At 40.9% G+C, this 23,103-nt stretch overlaps 1 protein-coding gene across 4 annotated transcripts in view; it reads left to right on the forward strand.

Annotated features, from left to right (window-relative positions):
* Positions 1 to 19,346, forward strand: part of ldlrap1b (low density lipoprotein receptor adaptor protein 1b) — a 33,926-nt gene extending 14,580 nt beyond the window's left edge. Inside the window, exons 2-10 of one of the 4 annotated variants that reach the window (XM_032500619.1) lie at positions 2,235 to 2,377; positions 3,388 to 3,500; positions 6,440 to 6,554; positions 7,996 to 8,068; positions 11,733 to 11,828; positions 14,904 to 14,998; positions 15,468 to 15,502; positions 17,356 to 17,387; positions 18,549 to 19,346. In XM_032500619.1, coding sequence (XP_032356510.1) covers positions 2,235 to 2,377; positions 3,388 to 3,500; positions 6,440 to 6,554; positions 7,996 to 8,068; positions 11,733 to 11,828; positions 14,904 to 14,998; positions 15,468 to 15,502; positions 17,356 to 17,387; positions 18,549 to 18,595 — 749 coding nt within the window. In that variant the 3' untranslated portion in view covers positions 18,596 to 19,346. Of the gene's footprint in view, positions 1 to 2,234; positions 2,378 to 3,387; positions 3,501 to 6,439; positions 6,555 to 7,995; positions 8,069 to 11,732; positions 11,829 to 14,903; positions 15,038 to 15,467; positions 15,503 to 17,355; positions 17,388 to 18,548 lie in introns of all 4 variants that reach the window. The other 3 variants (XM_032500618.1, XM_032500617.1, XM_032500616.1) reach the window with 3 other exon arrangements.
* Positions 19,347 to 23,103: the final 3,757 nt, after the last annotated feature.

Here is a 23,103-nt window from a genome sequence, read left to right on the forward strand (position 1 = left end):
GGTTGAGCCTGCTATCCCTATCATCATATTTGTGTAACAGCCTGCAAACGTTCTAAGTGGCTACTGTGGCTACTGCTCGTAATGAACACTGATAGTCCACTTGGACCACTTGGTAACTTGATTTAGGTCTTGAGTAGAAGCTAATGATTCCTTGTGACAGGTCACATTATAGTAAGGGTGCTACTTATCTAGGCACTAATGTCACTATGGGATCATCAGAGGACGACAGCCTTATGTGTTCCCCACACTTAGGAACTCAAAGACCTTGACCTTAGAGTGGGTGTTCACTTCAGACCCACCCATTACTTAAATATGGGTTTGGTTCTAGCTGCATATAGACAATTATAAACCCTTCTCCGTCTCACAACTCACAGTTGGCTTGGTTTGGCTAGTGAAGAAAGGAATATTATAGGTTAGGCTCTGCCACAATTTCTAAGCGGTTCCCTGAACAATATGGGTTCTTAGGCCAAGTGATGGCGTTTACGAAGTATTAATGAATACAAATGCAAAATACCTGTCATTTTCTGTCTACCGATTGAATGTTTACGTCTGACAGAAGGCCAAAACTATTCATTCATTGAACTTAATCTCCCTAAAAAGCATTTTTCGAGTTAGCCCAACCCATGACAGAATTATACAGCACATGAGCAGGACCCGTTTTACCATTTATAGCTGGCTGCAGATGTCCTTGGACAAAAACACAGTGGTTGAGACCACAGGATTCTATTTGGATCTCCCTGAAGATACTGGGTGACAAAAAGACCACCCAGGAGAGATGGGCATAATGTTGATTATGTTTTAGGGACCTTTTTAGACAAGGATGAGACAAATTGGTCTCTCTTCCTCCACTCATTGTCACACATCATAATGGCAAGTCCATAAACTTTTTATAAACTTCAAGTTGAAGTCAGCATGTTTATTGTTGGAGCAAATGGCTGAATACTGAAGAAGCAATTTGTTTGTTGTCTACTTGTGTGAACCTCCACTTTGGCTGTTAATGCAGCTGGTTCCTAATTAAAAAAACAACAACTCATGGTTGGTCAATTTAAAAGCAGCTGAATGTTGAAGATCTAGTGTGGACTGTCAGCATAATTCCAACATTGGTCCTAATGATTTGGTGTTATTTAGAAGGGACCAGGCTCCCCTGGATATCGTCATATTTAAATAATATATAAATATGAAGATATAAATATCTTCATATTTATATAATATGAAGAGAAGTACATTGCCTTGAGCGGCTCAAGCATCAATGATTTCAAAAATAAAAACCACAGCCTCAGAGTTTTATGTAGGCTTGAGGAGATCTTTTAATGACTTCACGGCAGTAGTTGGCAGGTTTGTAAATTAGTTCTGGCAAATAGTCTAAGGGACCAGTTTTATCACCTAGATCAAATCTGTGTTTATTCCAAATCCCACCAAAGATGACAGATTTCTTTTCTAGATTTTGAGTGGACCTGGATCTCTTCACCCAACCACCTAGTCACTTCTTTAAAGCTGTAAAACGGCTGTGAAAAACGTTCACTTCCCAATTCTGTACTAAGGTACCAGCAGTGACTATAGCGCAACACATTTTTACACACAGCTGCAGAAAGGGTTGTGTTCTTAGCGCCAGAATTTCCAGAGTCCTCAAAGACGTCTGCCCTAATGAATAAAACAAATTTAATTCGCTGTCCGATTTTATTAAATAAAATGGATGTAGATGTTAGTTGCGACTAAGTTTCCAAATGCAAACATAGATGGCATGTGGAAATAACACATACCCTTGCTCACTTTTTCATGACCCAAAATTAGAATTGTCATGTCTTTTCTGCTATATTTAATATTAATATAATATTAATATTGTTGCTATTATTATTATTATTATTATTATTATTATTATTATTATTACTATTAATAAATAATATCAACATTTTTCTTGGTTTTATATAAATTTAGCAGATACTGCATGTCATTTCAGGAGCTAATGTGTGCTAACATTGTACACGGCCCTCCCAAAGTTACTCACATAGATGCGCTCTCACGCACTGAAACTTGGCACTGATTGATTTAATGTGAGTTGGTACTCAGTATTATCGAGGTAATTTGGTTGGTACCCTTAAAAGTACCAAGTTCGGTACCCAACCCTAGTGCTGTACTGACACGTCTGACAGAGTATCTCTCAGCCTGCCTTACAGTACAAACAGCAGGGTTGTGAAAGAGCACCAGTGTCACTGATGCATGTGTGTCATCCGCAGAGCTTCCAGAGAACTGGACAGACACAAGGGAGACCCTTCTGGAGGGCATGGTGTTCCAGCTCAAGTACCTGGGGGTCACAATGGTTGAGCAGCCCAAAGGAGAGGAGCTGTCTGCGGCTGCTGTCAAGAGGATAGTGGCCACGGTGAGAGACAACACACACCTACACCCTTGCAGCAGGCAACACGCACACACACAATATTGGTATAGCTTAAAGATAGGGCACCCGAATATCTCTGGTCAGTGCACTCCTATTCAGCAGACTATTCCGAGAAAATGAGTTTCTCTCAAGCACACATATCTTACCCACATCACCACCTCCACCACTCGAAAATCACAGTCATCCCATAGTTTTCTCCTGTTTATGACCTGAATGGCACCTCGGCGAAAAGTGACTGGTTGGCTGCCCAGCCTCCCCCCCATTCCCCTTCCCCTTCCCCCACGAGACCCAGGCTGACATTTAGAGTAGGATGCATTTAGTTTGGACTCTGTTGCTCGGTATATGGCTCAGCCAGCTTTATCATGGTAGAAAAGACTTACTGTTATTGGACCTGGCAGCTCGGTGGATAATGAAGTCAGCGGCGGCAGAATGGTGGGACTCATGACATGTTGATGGAGAAGAAGGCAGAGGCTCTGATGGGCCTAATCTGTTGGCTGCCCTTGTGCATCTGAAAAGGATGTTAGGCTGCCTAATGGGATTTTTTTTTTTTTTTTTACTTGTCAGATATTGTGTAACAGTTGGTGTAAAGTAATATTTTGTCAGGCCATAGGAAAATATTTGATTTATTTTGGATTGAATGCCTTTTTCTCACTCGTACACAAACTTAATTTTTTTAAGAATCTTTATTCAAAGTTGTTTGTGTGTTTGTCTGGACAATGTTTTTGTCATTTGGCTTATTGCATATACATATTTGTCTGCTGTTAAGCAGACCAGCAGCTCTACAATTTTTGATTTGAAGGTCTCTAGTGATTTAACAGATCTTTTGATTGCCTGGCATCTTTTGTCCTACCGTCTGGATGCCATGAAAACATGATTGTCTGGTCTGATCAAAAATTAGCATTTACATAAAGGTTAGCACTCGGCTAGGTTGATTTTTCTCTCTGTCTTACTCACACACTGTATTTTTTTCTCCTTCTCCCCTTCCTTCCTTCCAGGCCAAAGCCAGTGGAAAAAAACTCCAGAAAGTCACATTAACAGTCTCCCCACGAGGAATCATCCTTTACGACAGTGCCTCCAACCAGCTGATAGAAAACATCTCCATATACAGGTCAGTCCTTCTAATTGACTCTTTTGATTATTACACACTTGGTGTCCCTGACTCAGTCAGATGGCCCCAGTTATGAAATGCTTCCTTTCCTGAGCTTGTCCTTATCATCTACAATAAAACAGAAAGATATTTTTTTGTTCTCATCCATCACTCTCTCTCTCTCTCTCTTCTCTCGCTGTTGTGTGTGTTGGTGTGTGTTTGTGTGTGTGTGTGTGTGTGTGTGGGTGTGTGTGTGTTGTGGTGTGTGTGTGTGTGTGGTGTGTGGGGTGTGGTGTGTGTGGTTGGTGTGTGTGGGTGGTGTAAAGTACTCAGTCCCAGAGTATGTCTCAACTCTCTTGACTCTCTTGGAGCATTACAACAGCTGTATGTCACACACCTCTCTCTGCTCTCTCTCTCTCCTCTCTCTCTCTCGCTCGTCTCCCTCTCTCTCTCATAAATGCCTACAGATTTTTCTTGCCTGCCACAGCCTGCACATGCTTAAAGCTGCCTAACCTCCATTGGCCTTGAGCTTATGAGCCAAGCTTGAATCATTTTTCTAAAATTCCACGTTTATGAGACTACTTATTAAGAAGAGTTGTGAGTGGGACTTTCTAACATTTTGGCAAGTACTGACCATGTTACTGGCTTTCCTGTGTCACCTTTGGGATGTTGTTCTATTTTAGAGAACATTTGTTTCATTCCTCCCACCAGATTAATTTTGCATATCTTTTTATTACAAAACTGCTTTGTGGCTGTGCAGCTTAGAGTAATCAGGATGGATTTCATATCTCAGGCATACAGAACTTATCTATATTTGAATCTGGACTCTACATGGGCTGTTTTTTAAATTATTATTAACCTGAGGAACATTGCACACAAAAATCTATAAATTTAAATTAATAAGGTGTGTATGTTGCTGTAAGCTTTAAGCGCCTTCAGTCACTCGGAGATAAAACTGAACAGACATGGTCAACATCAATTTTGAGTCACTGACCGCCGGTAGGGTTGCAGCTAAAAATGAATCTAATGATTCTTGTTAAGATTCCTTGTTTGTCTTTTAAAATGTTAGTTATCATGAGTTGCTGTTTGCAATGTGCCCATGGATACATAGACAGCCATCCCTGAATGACTTTGATACTAAAAACGTTGGCAAAGACAAAGGCGACGCCACAGTTGGCCTTCGACACCACTAGTTCTCGGCCGTCTGCTTGGTGTGTCATGGCCTTAAATGTGTTGATTCTCAGGCAAGTTCTGGAGTTATTTTTTTTAGGGTTAATTGATGTTTATTTGTATCTATTTTAAATATTGTATATATCACTACATATTGGAGATATCACCACATATTGGAGATAATATCCTCATGAAGTGTAAGTTGCACTGAATCTTGAAATACGTGTCCAGATTTGACTGGGAAGCAGTAGCTTAAGTACCTTAATTGCCTCCATGAGCTATGTGTCACGGCCCTTGCTGCTGCAGACCGTGTTGGTAAATGGGCCATATGAGGACCAAACTTCCTATTGTTTCCTATTTTTTCTTTCACCTCGGGCAGTGTCTTTGTGTCTCTCCCTCTGTGCTCCCATCCTAAACTCTCCTGTGCCTCCTACTTGGGTTCAAGCATCCCAGTTTGAAAACCTCTGAACTAATTGTTTCAGCTCCCTGAATTACTTCTTCATCACAAATTTCAGAGAATTTTACAGCAGCTTGTCTGCGTATCAATGCCAAACATACCCAAATGCGTACAACACCCCCACCCCCCCATATTTGCAATGTGCTCCAGTAAAATGCTGCACTGTTAATGGATTCTGTAGTTTGAAGAATATGAGGTAAATATGACAGCAATTAAAGGCTAACTGCGTGAAGTGAGTCCAGCTTTGACCTCAGGATGGTGTGAAGACATAAAGCAGCTGGATGTATTAGAGCTCCCCTCCCCGAACATCTGCTAATAAGATGGACAACCAATAAAAGTAATGGATTTGCCTAAATACACAATTTGCCAGACACCCTCTCTCCCAATCTGTAATTGTAACTGTTGTGCAGACTGCAGCTGGGATTTTTAAACCTTTCCAAAATGTTCTTCCCTTTTTTTTTTTTTTTTTTTTTTTTTTTTTTTTTTTTAATTATATCCACATCTGTATATTCCTTAGACATTCATTAGTTAACTGAGTGAAGTTTGTGCACATTGCTGATGCCCGAAAGGGGAAAGGAAGGACAGATGACATGACAGGCAGACATTCATTATAGCCTACCTCCATCATTTTGGGTTTCCCTCCCAACTGGCCAGTGTACCCGTCACTTTGGTATTAGGGTTATAACATGATCATTATCAAATAGTGGAGAAAAGCTATTTGTGGAGCATTACAGCTTAATTTAAATCCCTATTCTGCACCTGAGACTGATATTTCTCTCACATGTGACAAAGATAAATCTTAGTGCAGTAAATGACCTCGTATACCAGAGCACAACAGGAACAATCACCTCCGTATGTCTTTTCATCTACCTTACTGGGGCCAGACCAATCTAAAAGCTTTAATTTAAAACAGTGGGTCGTGGTTGTTAAGCAAGTGGACACAGTGGGAGTGTGATAACTGTAACTTTTAAGAAGTGAAAAAGGAACGGCATCCGTTTGGCGAAATAGCATAGATGTCCACTGCACATGTGTTAAGTTCAAATACATGGCATTGTTCATCTCTGTACCTGCACCCAGATGGGGTGTGTATTTGATCATGTGCAGAGTGGTGAGATTGCAAGTGCAGCTGGCTTCAAGAATGGCAAGGATTTTTTTTTTCTATAACAGTTCAGAGAATTGTTAGATTGAACAGTTTGAATCAGATTGCTGGACTAGCTTAAGGGCTTAGTGCAGATGAAGTTGCACAATGGACCCACTTGATGTGTGATGACTCTATAAAGTCTCTGAGTTTTTATTAAAGTGTGCCCATCTGTCTGTTTTTTTTTTCTTTCAGAATATCATATTGCACAGCGGACAAGATGCATGACAAAGTATTTGCCTACATCGTCCAGAGCCAACACAATGAGACTCTGGAGTGTCATGCCTTCCTCTGCACGAAGAGAAAAATGGTACGTAAACTGTCTCGCAAATCTGAATGCCACTGTTGGCTGTTTACCCAAAGTAGTCCAACAACTTATTCATGTGAAAGACTCACCTTCTGTAAGTGGACACAAAGAGTTTGCAACCAACTGGATCCAAATATTAGACATAATGTTTAATGCTCTTTCCATTTTGCATTTCTAAATAAATGAAGAATTGAACATTATGGGAAAAGAGAAGATTGATACCCCTCAGTGGTATCACACCTTCAAATCTGACTAATAAGCAGATACCAATAACAAACAAACAAACAAGATATAACACGTCAATTAGTGAGCTTTAAAGGGTTAAGTAGGTGTTTTTTTCACCTGTTAGAAAGAGCCAGGCTGTTTCCAGTCTTGCACGTTACTAAGCTATTCAGCTTCTGGCTGTGGCTTCATATAGATGTAAAGTGGTTTTGATATTTTCATCAAATTCTCAGCAAGAAAGCAAATCGTCCAAAATCTTGAACAATTCCTTTTAATGCCATTGGTTTCATGTAAATACATGTATAGTGAAATAAGGCTGCAGGATGTAGCTACGAATGTAGGCTACAGATTTTTTATGGTTCAGCATTCTGTATTCAGGTATTCGATTCAGCTTCCTGGCAACGTGTGGAAAGCACTTTATGCAGAATGTATAGAAAAAGTATGGTTCAAAGAGACCTCCAAACAACTGCACTGCCTGCCATACTTGAATACCATGGAAAATGTCCAAGTATTATCATAGGTTCTGGGGAATTCTAAGTAATGACCACATTACTGTCGGCTTGTCCACATGTTAACAAGCCTTTTGTGATTGCGCACCCACCCCTCCTCCACGCAGTTGCTAGTAGCAAAAGATAACATGGACGATTAAAAAAAACTGAGAAATAGAGAAAGAGTTGTGTGGAGCTGATTGTCTTAATTAGCTTTGTCGCAACTTATTTGGCAGTGGCTTGAATGCAACGGACGTTTATTAATATAAGAAAGTTACGCACTAAAGCTTTAAGGCAGGAGAAGTGACATACAGAATGTCCAAGTATATGATCAGGAGAAAGACGTGGAGTGAGAAGATGAAGGGCGGGGAGGCTGCCGTCCCTCTCTGGCATACTCTCCATCCCTGGAGGTTTGCGGAACGAGTGAGCCACTCCCTCTTCTTCCTTCCCCTCACTAATTTAGTTCTGGCCGAAAGGCCACGTATCCTCCCAGTCGCATAAACAACTCGTCATGGAGCCAACTGGTTTCTTTTCCCCCTTTTCAAGTGTCTGAGAAGGAAGCCCTGCTGTTGGTGGTCACTTCCTGTTTTTTTTTTTATCACGGCCATAGATCCAGGACTTCCTTAAGTATCCCTCATGTGAATAAGATTCATATAAGTACTACTCATCTTTCTTTGATTTTTTTCACATGATCCCTCTGTCTCACAATCGGTCTCTTTGCCTCCCTCCAACAGGCCCAGGCGGTAACCCTAACAGTGGCTCAGGCTTTCAGAGTGGCGTTTGAATTCTGGCAGGCTGCCAAGGAAGGTACGCATGGTCGCCCCCGACGACCAGAGGATTGTGACGAATGAGTCTCTTTCCTCCCCCACTGTTGTTGTTCTCTCCGTTTACTGTATACACCCTTTATCTTCTTCTTTGTGGCCAAGCAATGATCCTGTCTTCTATCAAGGTTTTCCGCAAAAAGCGGAAACATACATTGTGTCTTTTCTGGTCTTGACCTTCAGACCCTCTAGAGGGGTCATGTAAAATACTGGAGAACTGTCTGGCTGTTCCTGCCTGTCAATGTTGTCTTTCTGACACACACACACACACACTGGACACACACACATTACTCACTCACTCACTCGCTCACTCACAGGAAAGGAATGTCATCATTGATTGAATTGGATCCTCCCCCCTCCAGTGGTTAAATTATTTGCCAGAGAGACTTTTTTTTTTTTTAGTTTAGAGACGCTTCTTTATTACAGGCAACTCAGTCATGGTTAAATACTTGTCTAGGTATCGACATGGGGAGGGGTGGAGAGGAATTAAGGTTAGCCTGGGGCAGAGGTGGGCTGACTGGAGGTAAATCTTCTGTTTCCTTGAATAGGACTCAGATGTGTGGCAGCTGGGATTTTTTCTCTGGATATATTTTGTCTTTACAGCAAAAAAAGTTCCTTTTCTCCTCTGTTATATATTTGTTTTCCTTTTGTATGTCAGACATGGAAAGCATTCATCTTCTAGGCACCTCTTAATAGTAGACTACACTGACATAACCAGACAGTGCGAGTTCAGGCAACACCGTGGACACGGCAGGCAGTCAAAGTGCTGTGTAAGGACGGTGTCACGCACATTGTTCTGTACAGCTAAGCAGAACATGCATGTAATTTACTGCATGTATGACTCCAGTGTAAATGAGCAGCTCTTGGCACAAAATATTGGTTTCTGCATTACAAACCCCTCCCATTTTCTTAATCTCTACATGTGTGTTGCCTTGCAGGCGCCCTTTGGATTTTGTGATTATCTTTTGCTGCTGTCTGTCTTGTTTTGCACCTGGCACCTTGAACCCCCCCCATCACTCGCTTCTGCTTATCATAAGGAGGGAGAATGATGAAGAAGAGGAGAGCCAAGGAGGGGGATGGGAAATAAGAAGAGAGGGCAAGAGAGCATGAAAGGCGGGGCCGAGAGGGCTGATGAGATGGGGAGCGTGTAAGAGAGAAAGGAAAAAGATTGCGTGCGTGTGTCAGTGGGAGCTCGACCCCCTGACAAGTTCCGTGTCATTGCCATTGATCCTGTCTCATGCGAAGGGAGCTCATTTATTCAGTCCTTATAGAGACAAACACTGTATAGAAAAAATCCAGCAGCTCTTTTCATCTACTCCACATTTCTACCCTTTCTACTGTGGTGTGTAGGAATGTTTTAATGTGTACACATTTCCATTTTGGGGACGGATCATTTTCCCAACATCAAGGCCATAGGCTCCTTGGCTCACGCCTATTCATTTGGTTGTTTGTAACGGAGTTGAATATTAAATCTGCGGCCTCCCCACTTTTTCAGCTCATACTTTTTTTTTTTTTCATGTCTTGCTTGCCCTTTCCTTCTTTCATCATTCTCCACCTCTCCATGTCTTCATTTTCTAATAAGCCATTTAATAAGCCAAGCTGTTTTTTTTCTTCCCAGTTCAGTGCACTGTCACTGATAGCTGATGCCTAGCTGGTTAGGGGTTATGGATTGGAAAGGAATATTTTTTCAAAAATAAGTAGTGGTGTTCTCTTTTGGCAGAGAAGAAGAATAGGAGATAGTGAGAGGCAAATAAATCCTTTCGAGTCTGTGTTCATTAAAATTATAAAACCCTGGAGGATCAGGGCCAGAAGAGGGGGTATCTACTGTATGTATGTCTATTTTGCTGCTCCTGTTTCTTACGAACTCTCCACCACCACCCACAGTGGTTCTCTTCATCGCACCACACATTCCTGACCCACATTTGTCTGTAAATTTCTGCTCCCCATCTCTGTTTATGAATCTGTGTTCATAGAATATTCACTCTAAACACTACATCTGGCTTTGAACTCTCATATCTTTAAGTTGCTTCCATGTTAGCAGGCTGAAAACTATGCACTGGAAAGGCAATGGGGGGGAAAACAGATGCCCTGGGGAAGGTTTTGTAACACTGTCCTCACTAAGCTACCTGGGCTCATGGGAAATGGGGTGTTTGTTTTTTTTTTAGATCAAGGATGATGAAATAAAAAAAACTCCTTGCTGTAAGCAGGTCTCCCTAGACAGAAATGAACATTAATTCTGTACCCACAGTATTTGAAGCTTGAGTTACAGCGGATCAGAATATGGGCCACTCTGGGAGTCACACTTGCTCAAAAGGTGTTTTCTTGTGTGGCTTTTTGATTTGTTTAGAGCATCTGCGTCAACCTCACACAATGGAAAATGGTGATATTTAAGTTTAGTAGGTTGAGATGGGTGTTTTATGTGTGCATTGTAAGTAGACTAAGCCTGTATTTATCAAATGTGTCAGAATAGGAGTGAGGATCATTCCTTACTGGCCAAAAATTCCCAGGGTAACACATTATGGGTCCTACTTTTAGGAAGTTAAACTCATGAAATAACCCCTATCTCTGCCCCAGAGCCTTTTAGAAGTTACCAGGAGATGGCATTCAGACAGATACATAATGTGCGAGATGTTTTTAGAGTGCTTGATCACAATAAGCTTATTGGAAGATTTGTTATGACAAAAAACAAATCATATTTGAGACTGGCTTTGTGTGGGAATGCACAGGAAAACAACATGCTTGTCTCTGCAGAAACTGATGTCCTCACAATGTTGCAGTTTATTATAAGGAGGAAAATGCAGCATCACAAAAGTAATGATTCTGTCAGAGCCAACAATTTCGGAAGTATTAAATCAAACTTTGATGAAGCTTATGGCCCTCATAATAATGACAGCGGACTCAACTTAATTAAAAAAAGTAAAATATTTTTGATAGGGTCTTGTATCATTTTTAGTAAGGCTGTTAAATAACAGTGGGGTTATCATATTTGAAAGAAGAGGATAGACCATAATATTCGGTGTGTTCATATTGTTACAGTACATTACCCATGAATGTATGACTTTACAGAAGGACACATAAGTTAAAAAGGGGTGTCGCTGAAAGGTGCATGGGACAGTGGAAGAAAAGATTTAATGTTTTTCATGGAGATGCTGTATAGATTAGTCTCAAGTGTGTTTAGGTTAACTCTTCTAATTCCAGTGTGTTTTCAGTTGCACTTTGTGATCTGCACTGTGTGGAAAACCTTCTTAGCAGGTGTTTGGAGCAAGCAGAGCCTATTATCAATCTGACCCAGATGCCATGCCCACTCTGTTTAAATGCTGCAGTTACCGTATTTACTGCTGTATGAAGTATGTGTGTTGCAATCTTTGAAGCCCAGGCCCTCTAGGTTTCAGCTGGCAGATGGCTTGAGTAATGGAGTAATTACCTCATCTGCCAATTTACTGCTGCTAATTTGTCGACGCACAAAATTTGCTTGGTTAGTGAAAACTTTTCAGCAGCTCTAAAAGTAAACGGTTCCTTTAGTAACCCACCTTGTTTTAACTAGCTCCTGAATCATAGTTTGCCTGTCTTTCACTGACTACTCCTCTCTCTCTCTCTCTCTCTCTCTCTCTCTCTCTCTCTCTCTCTCTCTCTCTCTGTTCCCCACATAGAGAAAGAAAAACGAGTGAAGTCATGTTCAGACGGAGAAGGAGCCAGTAACTCCCAGTCGGACAGCTCGGCCAGCCTGGGCAGCCTGAAGGGAGGAGGTGAGTCATGTCACCCATCATCATGGGGGGGAGGGGGGAGGAAGTAGCAAGAGTATTCAGCCACTTGTCAAAGGTTTGGCTTACAGTCAGGCTTTTTCTCCTATTTTCTCTAGCATCATTACAATAAACAACAAATTACATTTTTAGATGATTTTGTATTATAATACAATAATTAATTATAATGATAATTGCGCTTGTTTACTTTCAAAACATTAAGCTCCCTTCCTGTGTTGTAAATCAATTGAAACCACATCTTGGTTCACCAATCACCATGACATTATCAGAAGTGTTTATGGACAAACAGCCACATTCTGCTTCTCCCTGGAAGCCCAACTACAGTTTTGTTTGTGTAAAAAGAGGCCTACATTTTCTGTGACCCCCATTGTTCGATCAGATTTACTAAGATCCCTTGACTTGAGATGGGTAAAGCCTTCTAAACATGCTGTTGACATCCAGTGAGCCAGATAACCTTAAGGCATTATTAGTTCCATGTATTGTCCACAGCAACCAAGATGCAATGAGATGTGGAGCGTTCCTATTGCCAGTGCCACAATGGCTGTACACTTATTCCTCCATTCTAGTTTCTCTTTGTTCGTCTGTTTTGTGCATGCCTTTTGGTACTGGAGGTTTCAGTTTGAGACCAAGGCAGGCAACTCCAAAAACATTTGAAAACATAAGCTTTGTACTGAGCCTTCCCTTCTGTCCAGCCATGTGGCCTCCAGCCCGAGAGAGATCTCTCTAAATCTGTTCTGACACTTTATTTGCTGTGAAGGGGCTGTGGCCCTTAATGTGAAGCATTTTATGGCAGACACAGGTTTTAAGGATGATCCCCTAGTGAGAAGACTTAACAAAGTAGGACTTGGAAACAGATTCTGGCAACGGAGAGGCTGGGCGTGACTTTTTGGACCGACGTTATTCTACTGACCATTTGGTGGGTCATTCGTCTGCCAAGCGGATTGCATTTCCGTAAAGCAAATTAACATAAATGTACAGCAGAGTGATACACAGAAGAAGCTTCTGAGTGCCTTTTGAAACAGGCTGAGCATTTCTCTCCTGCCAGAGGTTTCCATTGCCAGCCCTAAAGCAGTTATTGGGCACTGCAGAGCTTTGGAGCTATTGCAAGGTTACATTTATGTACCCTTCACCCTGGCTGATCAAATTGCACGCCACTGTGTCAGAGAGACTGTTGGGATCAGTGGTGTCAGAGGTGAGTCAGCTATATTCATGAGGCACGATACCCTCAGCTCTCTCCCAGTACCAAGCCTCTTACAGTGGCTACAAAATACAAATGCAGCTTCTTCCTGTCTCACCCTGATTGTCCGAGGATTTAGCCTGCTTGATACGATCATCCTTTTTCAGTCTCCTCCTCTTCACAGGATTAAATGTTTATAAAGGTTTACTCTCCTGCAATGTCAAAAACCCGGCGGCTGAACTGCATTACGCAGTATTTATTCACACAGAGTATAGAAAAAAGGCTTTACCATGTGGTTGGTTATTTCTTATAGACTATATTTATTTATATATTACTATTGAAATACCAGAAAACATGCTATATTGTGATTTATATTGTTATGAAGATATGTATATTGGGATAGAAGCTTTTGCTCATATCGTCCAGCTCTAGTTGCAACTAACGATTATTTTCGTTGTGGATTAGTTTGCCGAATATTTATTTATTTAGTCTACATTAAACAAAATTGTAAAAAAAAAAAAAAAAGCTCACAATTTCCCAGAGCCCAAAGTGACATCTTCACATTGCTTGTTTTGAAAGACATTTCATTTACTCTCATAAATGGCAATGAAAAGCATCAAATGTTTACATTTGAGAAGCTGAAACCACCAAATAGTTGGCCTTTTTGCTTTAAAAGTGACCAAAACAGTTAACTGGTTATCAAAACAGTCACTGATTAGTTGACTAATCGATAATTGAGGCTCTAGTTAAGTATGCTAGCTGGGTGTTTGCTCCCAGAGCTTAACTTCTTAGGCTGTTGACTCAGGGGCTTTGCCATCCCGCTCTCTTGTCCCGTGAATGACAGCCCCAGCCCCAAAATATTTCCTTCTTCATAACAGCCAAATACTCTAAATGCCTTTGAGCCAGTGTTGACAGAGATGACAAGTCAAAGAGAATTGTTATTGCATGCTGACTCACTTGTATTGAGCCTCTCTTGTGTAGGGCTGGGTATATAAAAAAATGATTGAGACCAATACCGTGACTTCGATACTGGTTCCTGAACGATACTTTTTTCAATACCAATTTTTATAAAATCCATATTAACAAAAAGAAATTACAACATTACGGCACACATCTTTTAATTTATTTTTTCAGCTCCTACTACATGAGCCCCGTCTCTGTGCTTAACGTAGAGTTTTTCCTGCATGCTTCTACGACGTGTAACCTTAGACAGCCAATCAGCAGCGTTATTTGATCTTGGTAGAAGCATGCTGCAAGCTTATTGGCTCACTGACGCTGATGAGATTTGCTCCTTAGGTATTGAAATGGTATTGAATGACCAAGGCATTTTACGATACTCGATATTTAGGAGGCAATTCTGTCGGTGCCTTAAAAGTACTGAATTCTGTATCCAACCCTACTCTTGTGAGGAACATAGGAAGAAGAAGAGTTAAGTTGTGTAAACATTAGAAGAGCCAGTGAGCCTTTACTGTGGACAACATTAACATTAGTGTTGACACACATTATTGACGTACATTAATCATCAGGCAAGGCTATTACAAGCCAATTCCATTACAGATCAGTGGTGTCACCGTGGTTAGGCGCGCAAGTCAGGAGGTTACTCAATGCTCACTTATCATAAGTGACAATCAACAGATGTATGCATCGTTGAGACACATTAGAGGCCTTAAAATATAAAGAGTGGACCTTATGCAATATCGTGTCATCAGACTGTCTGCATGCATGTAGCTGTGTAATCTTGCATGATACTGTGATAATCACAGCAACTCGTCATTTATATTCATTTGTCTCAGGCGCTAGGAATTGAATCTAATGCAACATTTGGATGGTTGTATGTGAATTAAAATGCATTTAATATGTTTTTGTGTTGTTTTGGATTACAGAGGTAGCCACAGCAAAGCTTCTGGATTTGGCAGAGGGAGCCAACGTGGCGCTGGTCCACTCAGGAACAAAGCAGACTGAATCAGATCCCTTTATGGTGCATAATCACAAAACAGAGAACAACAATACTGTATGGGTAAGACAATAATCAGGCTGGTTAGTAAGTTTCAGCAGTTCAGGCTTGATAAGATGGGAAGAGAAGAATGCCATGCAGGAAGCACTGATTAATTAGCCAAAGTGTTTGGGTATGTACTGTACCTGCTGTATTGTATTATAAAAGAGTGGATTCGGTGGTTGTACAGCTGCTATGCAGAGTCAGGCAATAGCCTATTGAACAGAACTGGCCTTATCAAATGATAGCATAGCTGGAGAGGGTGTGAGCTGCAAGTAGCCTAGATTAATCATAATCATAATTAATCATAAGACCATGTGAGGCTAGAGACTTTTCTCTAGTCTCACATGGTCAAGAGGTGACTGTTTACATCTCTTTAAAAAGCACTATTTACTTGTCATCTCTCAAGACATAAAATTATCTTTAACCAATATGTCTGTATTCTATGTGGCAGGAGTTGGAGGACGGTCTGGACGAGGCTTTCTCAAGGTGAGAACCAGTGTGGATTTGGGTTTTCCCTAAAGGCCCGGGGTTCTGCTAATCAGCCGCGTAGACTGCTGTTCTGGAAATAGCCACCTGCGGGTTTGGGCTTCTTTTGCAATAAACACTGCCTCGCCCTCTGCTTGGTTTACCCCCGGTGCGCTCCCACGGGCAGGAGACAGGCTCAGTTTACAGGCCCTGACACAGCCAACACCCCCACTGAGTCATGCTGCTTTTGTAGGTGCCGTTTACTATCGTCTCAGGCCCACACACTGATTTCATATGAGTTTCGAAAAGCCAGTGATTACAAATGGGTGCTGCTGAGGAACACATTGCTTGGTATTTCTATCACAAACCCACAGGAAAGTAATCCCTATTCTGCAGGGTAGTACTCTTTTGAGTGTTATTGTTGGAGTGGAATAAAAAGCACCAGAAGAATACTCAGGAAGAAGATCACGTCTGGTAATTTGCAGGTTCAAGGTTGACAGGAAAGTGTATTGTCTGTGCTGATTGGATTTCCTTAAACTTTGTTTACAACAAACTTATTTGAATGGAGTCCACTGTGATTAATGTTTCAATTTAGCTGTGGTGGTCTTCTGTTTTACAGCTATTTGTCTCGGACCGCCATAAAGACTCATTCACCACTTTTATTAGTGCATTTATTTCCATTTGACCGGCCTTTCATTTCCTCTGCTAACTGGAGAGTGGGCCTCTTATTCTCTCACCTTTATTTAGTGAAAGGGAGAATGGGCTACACAGTTTCTGTAATTAAACTGCTAAGAGGCCATTTTAGACCTGTTATCAGATGATTATTTGTCTGCACACACTGTAATTACACCCTAACGCTGTTAATCTCCCACTCTGTGATTAATGAGGAGGCTCCCAGCATGAGCGCAGATGCATCCACATGTAGATTTCTGTAATTGAAGGAAATCCAGGGGGCCCTGAGGGCCACATTGACATCTTAGTCCATCAGGAGAAAATTATTGTACTGGGTGATGTTGGGTTCAGAGCGGAGAAGAGAAAATTGGAGGCAATTCATGGGAATGCTGTGAATGCAAAGATTACAGAATGATGGTTAAAGGATGGTACCTGATATTTGGTACGTGGCACATACAGTTTTTCATGAGGACTGAAATAAGCTCCAGATTAATGGATAGTTGTGCCTTGAGTTAGGTCCTTAACCATATATACACATGCACCATTATACATCTACTTTGAGACTACTTTATTCTCGAGGCTCCAGTAGTGACAGATTGTACACTCACAGATTTGATTAAAGTACTACTAGTATGTTAACATCACAGGCATCAGGGCCTCTTCTCCCTCCTAACAAAAGAGATCATGTCACAAAAACATCTGCTCCCTTACTGCAACACCGTTTTAATTCCAATGTTCAATGTGGCTGTTCTTAACTTTAATTCCTGTTTGTTTTGATAAGTGGCATTGAAGTTCTCTTAGACGAGCAGTTTTGTCTCTCTTCTTTTTTCGCTATGAGCTGCAGATACGTTCATGTTGTGATGATTTTTATTGCTATCTGAGAGACTGTACCGCCATCTGCTGGCTGTGGAGTGTCAGCCCCTGTTGTAGAAGTGCCTGTTGATCAGAGTGAGGAAAATGCCAGTTTGATGAGAATGTTTTCTGTCTGACAGAGATTAAGGCAACATTGTTGGCCTGTTTTCTAAGCATAGTTAACCCTAACGTAATGGCCTCATGGTAAACCATACCAATTTGCACATAGAGTCATACTGTGGCCATGTAAATGTTAAATGTAAATACCCTTTAACTTTATTATGATGCTGTTAAGAAGAGCTCTGAGTTTAATTGTGGCCTGACTTGTGATGTTTCCTTTGCACCCCCAGCCGCAGTCTGGATAGCTTTGAATCCTACTCAGGTAACAATGTCATTCACGGGATCTAGTGACTTCCACCTCATTCTCCCCTAGTCAACCCACCATTCAAGCTTGCTCATTTGTCTGGAGATCAGTGTTCATCCAGATTGATTGGGACTCATGTAGTTTCACACTTTCTTTTGAAGGCCATATTCCATTAACAAGGGGGGGGGGGCTCCTCCTCACTGTCGCTCCTCACTGTCACTCCACAGTTTGATCCATCCCTGAGTTTCATAAAACAAGTTTCACTGCCACAGAACCTGATGTAGTGTGCCACCGTGTCCCCGTCTCCATCACAAGTGTTTATGTCTCCGCCTCACATCCATCAGCTTTGCACTCTTGTTAGTGCCATGACACGGAATGAAAATGGCGTGTGTTCACATAGAGGTCTGACATGTTTGTGTTTAAATAGTCATGTTGTGTATGTACACATGTTAGGGTGGTTTATGATGGGTTTGCCATTAGTTCACAAAGGGATTCATTATATTGCCAAATGTGGCTTTGCGTTTTAATTTTGTCATGATGATTTGTTTCATTGCAAATACCAGGGTTTCCGCGAGGTCTTAAAAAGTCTGAAATTTCAAAATCAAAATTTTAGGTGTTAAAAATTTGCTGAAGTATATTGTTTAAGGTCTTAATAACCTCCCTGCAACACTACCTCTAAGCCTCATTTTCTTTTGTTCCGTGGTGTTGTAGTTCTTTCTTTCGCTAGTCCAAATATAATTTTTCTGTATTACGACTACAAATTAGACCAACGTGTAACTTATATTGCAGCCAATCAGCTTTCATGTTATTGGCGCAAGTCTTTTTTTTTCGGATTGTTCCACAGACATAAAACGTCTTTATTATTTATACTCTGCTTGAAAGAAATCTGAATTTATGGCTTGGTTAATTTTGTGATAAATGTCTTAAATTTCATTCAAAATGTTCTTAAAAGTGTCTTAATTTTGACTTGGTAAAACTTGCAGAAACCTTGAAATAGGAATGCCACTCAGTATATTAGTCAAATTTATGCCATAAATTATGTACACTACAGACTGTACTTGCAATTGTTCACAAGTTGATTAAATGTAATTAATTATCATTATTAATAACAGCTATTTTAATCATAACTCAGGTTTTTTCATAGCAGTTACTAATGTCCGTTTTCCTCTGTTCCTCCAGACTCGCTGAGTCTCGCACTAACCCCCAGGTCCTGGACATTGGGGTAAACCCTCAGGACTTCAACACTGAAGAGTGCCTGTCCCCAGGCAGATGGGACCAAGAGGACACAGACTTCACCCCGCAAAAAGACACTTTTTAAAAGTGAAGCCTCTGGGAAACAGGGAAACATGAGGAGAAATGGTGGTGAAACATGGTTGGAAACTGAAGCGACAAAACAGACATTTGTGACATCAGCGCGGTTTCCCACCTTCTCCCTGCTGCCAAGTCCTCTCCGTGGTTACGTTGTGTGGCTCTTTGATGCTGACCAGAGAAGGACAGCACGAGCAGGCTGCTCACTGAACAGGCCAAAGCAATACAAACCAATTTATCCCTTTTCTATGAAAAACATGCAGTCATTTGTTTGTTACAGTCAGTGTATTACTTCCTTTTGTGTGTCTGTTTACCCATACACTGTTAGCAATGTCTTTGTGGTATGTGCTTGTGTACATTGCGTTAAAGAAAGTGTGTGTGTGTGTGTGTGTGTGTGTGTGTGTGTGTGTGTGGATGTACAGTATATACTGTAAATGTACGAAGTGAGATATGAGAAATATGATGTGCTGAGCTTTGAACAGGTGAGGTCAAAAAAGGTGCTGTCACATATTTGATTTAACTAGAGATGGAGAAATGTAACTGGAATAGAAGGGAAAGTCCGTGGTGAAAGCCACCAATGCCTCAGTTTCAGTATTGGGTAAAACAAAGTTACTACCCATATTTGCTTCAAGGATTCAGCCTTTTGTTGGGCAGCAAAAGCTTTAAAAAGAAAAGAAAGGAGTGTGTATGTATGTATGTGTTGGTCAAAGAGTGTTTGTGTGAAAATGGATGAGAACAAAATGACAATCTTATTTTTTTTGTAATGCAAAATCTATTTTTGCACTTGGCATTCATCCACCTTTAAAAGCACATTTAATGTAAGGGAATTTAATATCAATAATATTAATATCAAACTCATTCTTCAGGCTTATATGCAGTGCCTCTATACACGCTTTTCATTGTTTTAACAGTAAATGACATTGGGTTTTTTCCAACCTTGAAGGAAACTGCAAAACTCCAAATAGTACCAAGTTTAAAAGTTGCTATGTTGTCTCTTTAACATGACAGTCTTACCTTTGACCGTGTCATAGTCAAAAAAATGTATAAAACCTGAAGTCCAAGGGGGTGAATGTGTTTTATCAGCACTCTACAACTGTATGTGAAATTATGTTGTTGCATTGACTTTGCTAGTTAACTATTTTCTTTTTCCGGGAAGGTCCCAGTGTTAATTTTTTTTGACATTTGTTTATGAATTTAATTTAATTCATTAATTTCAATAAAAGTAAAATTGAGAACGTGTGGTGTTTAGTCCTATTCCTTCATCCATGTCATCAGATGAGGATCCAGCAGTAGATCAAGGTATGAAACTCTGGAATGCCAGAAAACCACTCTTAAAAGTCTCTGTCCCCATGGCAGACGGGACCAAGAGGACACAGGCTTCACTTCACAAAAAGACACTTTGGCGTTCTAAAGTCCAGCCTCTGCCAAGAAGGGAAGACCGAGAAACAAAATGGTGGTAAAACATGGTTGGAAACTGGAGAAGTGACAAAACAGACATTTGTGACATCACTAAGGTTATCCTCCTCCTCCTAGGTCCTCTCGGTGGTCCAGTCTCGTGGCTCTCTGATGCTGCTGCATCTACACGATGCACAGGACATATGCGATGTAATAATAGTCGGGATGCTGAGTGGAAGGCCAGGTTTAGGAGGTTTGCTACCACAGGTATAATGTTAAATCAAGGTATAGCTGACACGTCGTGGCAAGTGCATACGAGTTTTGTATTGCAGTTGTATTCCGTTGTTTGATATCTTCCAGACTGAGAAGGGTCTGTTCTAGCAAAGAGAGCAGATATCTATATCTTGTTTGAAAAAACGCACTGTGTGTTTGTGGATTTCATTTTGCAAAGGCGCTGACATTTTTGTTTAACCGACAACATTTAAGTAATATGGCTCTGTCAAGCTTATTAATTGTGGTGAATTATTATTTTCCTTATTTTATATTATTTAGCCATTCAGCAGAGACCATCATCTGCACGTAGGGCAGTTCCAGATGTTTCCAGTGGTGCTACACCCACCTAGTGGTCTAACACTTGCTGCCACTTTCTCTGTTTCCCAATCTGTTGCTCCAGTAATTTACATGCCCTTGGTGCTGGCTCTGGCTCTCTCTCTCTCTCTCTCTCTCTCTCTCTCTCACACACACACACACCAGCTAGAGTCTCTGTTGGCCCTGCTTCTTTTATGTAAGGTGGCGAACAGACATGGATGATCATGTATTATTATTATTATTAATATAATTTGGTACGGTTCTAACGTTCTGCGAACCTAGCCTACTATAGTCCCTTGACTGTTCGCCGACCGTTCCCGGAACAGTGTATTTTACCTTTAGGAAACGTTCGGCGAACGTTCAGACAACTTTCCCACGCTACCGTGGGCGAACCTTCGGTGAGAACCTTCCGCGAACCTCCAGCAAACGTTTTAACCAAAAATTGTTAAGTGGGATGTTCTAACCAAGTATTGCAATATTGCGCACGTTTTTCAGGCCGAAATAACTCTCTACACCCCCGTTAGGTTAAAAACCATGGGCAAACACAATCGTCACGTGATTTCATCATCACGTAGTTTTTTGCATCAGCCTTACTTTTACTGGCAGCCTGCCAACAGACCACAAAACAAGTGAATAAAGATAGGCTTAAGATAGTTTCCTGTTTATTTTCAAAAAATAAAAGCAAAGAATTCGCAATATTAGCAGTGTAGGATACATAATGTAGTGGGACTGATGCTATCAAGAAGGATGTTAGTTACACGGATGCATGCCACATTGCCTTTTTGTTTATGCTTGACATACTGCAGGTATAGACAGGCTTAATAAATGCATCAAAGCTCACTAAAGCTGCACTGTATATAATTGAAACACTGGTTAGCTTTAGTGGCTTTAACTGGAATAGAGTCTCTGCATGGTGAACATTACATCTCAGCTTCTTCCGACCCCTTACAAAACACAATCTGAAGCTCTCTTAAACCTAATTTCTTAATCTATAGGCCTACATTTTATTGGACAAATATAAAATATAGGCCTGACATAATTCTAGAAGTAGCCTAGCCTGACCAGGCTCATCTAATGCCTATATACTAAAGGGAGGCCTGTACCCAATTTATAGGATACAAAAAAACTTACCGTTGTGGTCCATCTGCTAGCGTTTTATTTTGAAAGTCGGATTTGTGCGGTTCTAATAATGTAACTTGACGCAGTCATTCATCATAAGGCTGGATAGCCAGCGAGGCGAAAAGCCAGGCTGCTGGCAAAATGCAGATCGACTGTTGCTTCTTATTTTTAGGTGAGTAAACCTAACGATTTGTTTTAAATGAATGATTGAAATCCAAACCTATAACCCGCTCAGCAAAGAGCAAACATACTTTATGTTTCTAGATTTTGTGGAAATTTGCGTCGCATATCCCTCATAGCGTCACTCGTGAAAACTGCTCAGCTGTAAAGTTGTAAACAATAACAAGTGATATGGCTTATTGTTTTAAAAGGAAGTGTGTCATATAGCGATATTGTTAAGACATTGTTGAGCCATTTAGCATCGACTGCTCCCTTTAGCCTCGATGGATAACGTGGGCCTGATCAGCAATGTTCACCTGAGTGAGTAATATGGCAAGAACAAGTTCAGATTAAGTAGACCTGTCGTCAGATAAAGTTATTTCATAATTATACGAAATGAGAAAAACATTTTTTGTTAGATTCGGTGTGTGTGTGTGTGTGTGTGTGTGTGTGTGTGTGTGAACAACTACTATACGTGCTGTTAACACGGGTGATCGATCATTTCCCTTTCTTCTTCTTTCCTTTCTTTCTGATTGAACTATCTGGTCGCCTTAGATTTTCTTAGGTGACACCATAGTACCCGAACACCTGCGCTTTGGGGAGGGGGGGGGGGGGGGGGGGGACAAAGATAATGCCCAGACTATTACTGTTTAGCCTACTGAAGCATCCTGTATGTGTAATATATAGTCCCATGTATGTTTCAGATTGATAAATGCCATGTAAAAAAAATACAAAGGTTACCACAAAGGGGTTAATAATGTAACTTACATCTTCTTTCCCAAAACCAGAGGAGCAGGAAAAGTCTACACTCTGTGCATGTTACCATGGCCACTTTGAGTTATTTAACAGACTTATTTACAGGCTTAGAGCATTGCAGCCAGATCTTGCTTTATGGGATGTATTTGTCTTTTTGTCCACAGGTGCTGTTGTACAACTTTGCATTGGACAGGACATTAACTGCACTGTCACTCAGGAGGCTGAAAATACTGTGTACACAGTCTCAGAAGGGTCTCGTGTCGCAGATGTCAAGCCTGATGACTGCGAGTACTTGTGGACAGCTGTAAGTTAGACGAGCCAAGATAGTTCAGCTTAGAGTTTTCTGCCATTCTCTGACATGTTTCTCATATCTCTCTTGGCATTATACAGCTCAAAAATACATTATTCC

This window comes from Etheostoma spectabile, chromosome 20 (assembly GCF_008692095.1).
Source record: "Etheostoma spectabile isolate EspeVRDwgs_2016 chromosome 20, UIUC_Espe_1.0, whole genome shotgun sequence".
Classification (NCBI taxonomy): Eukaryota; Metazoa; Chordata; class Actinopteri; order Perciformes; family Percidae; genus Etheostoma; species Etheostoma spectabile.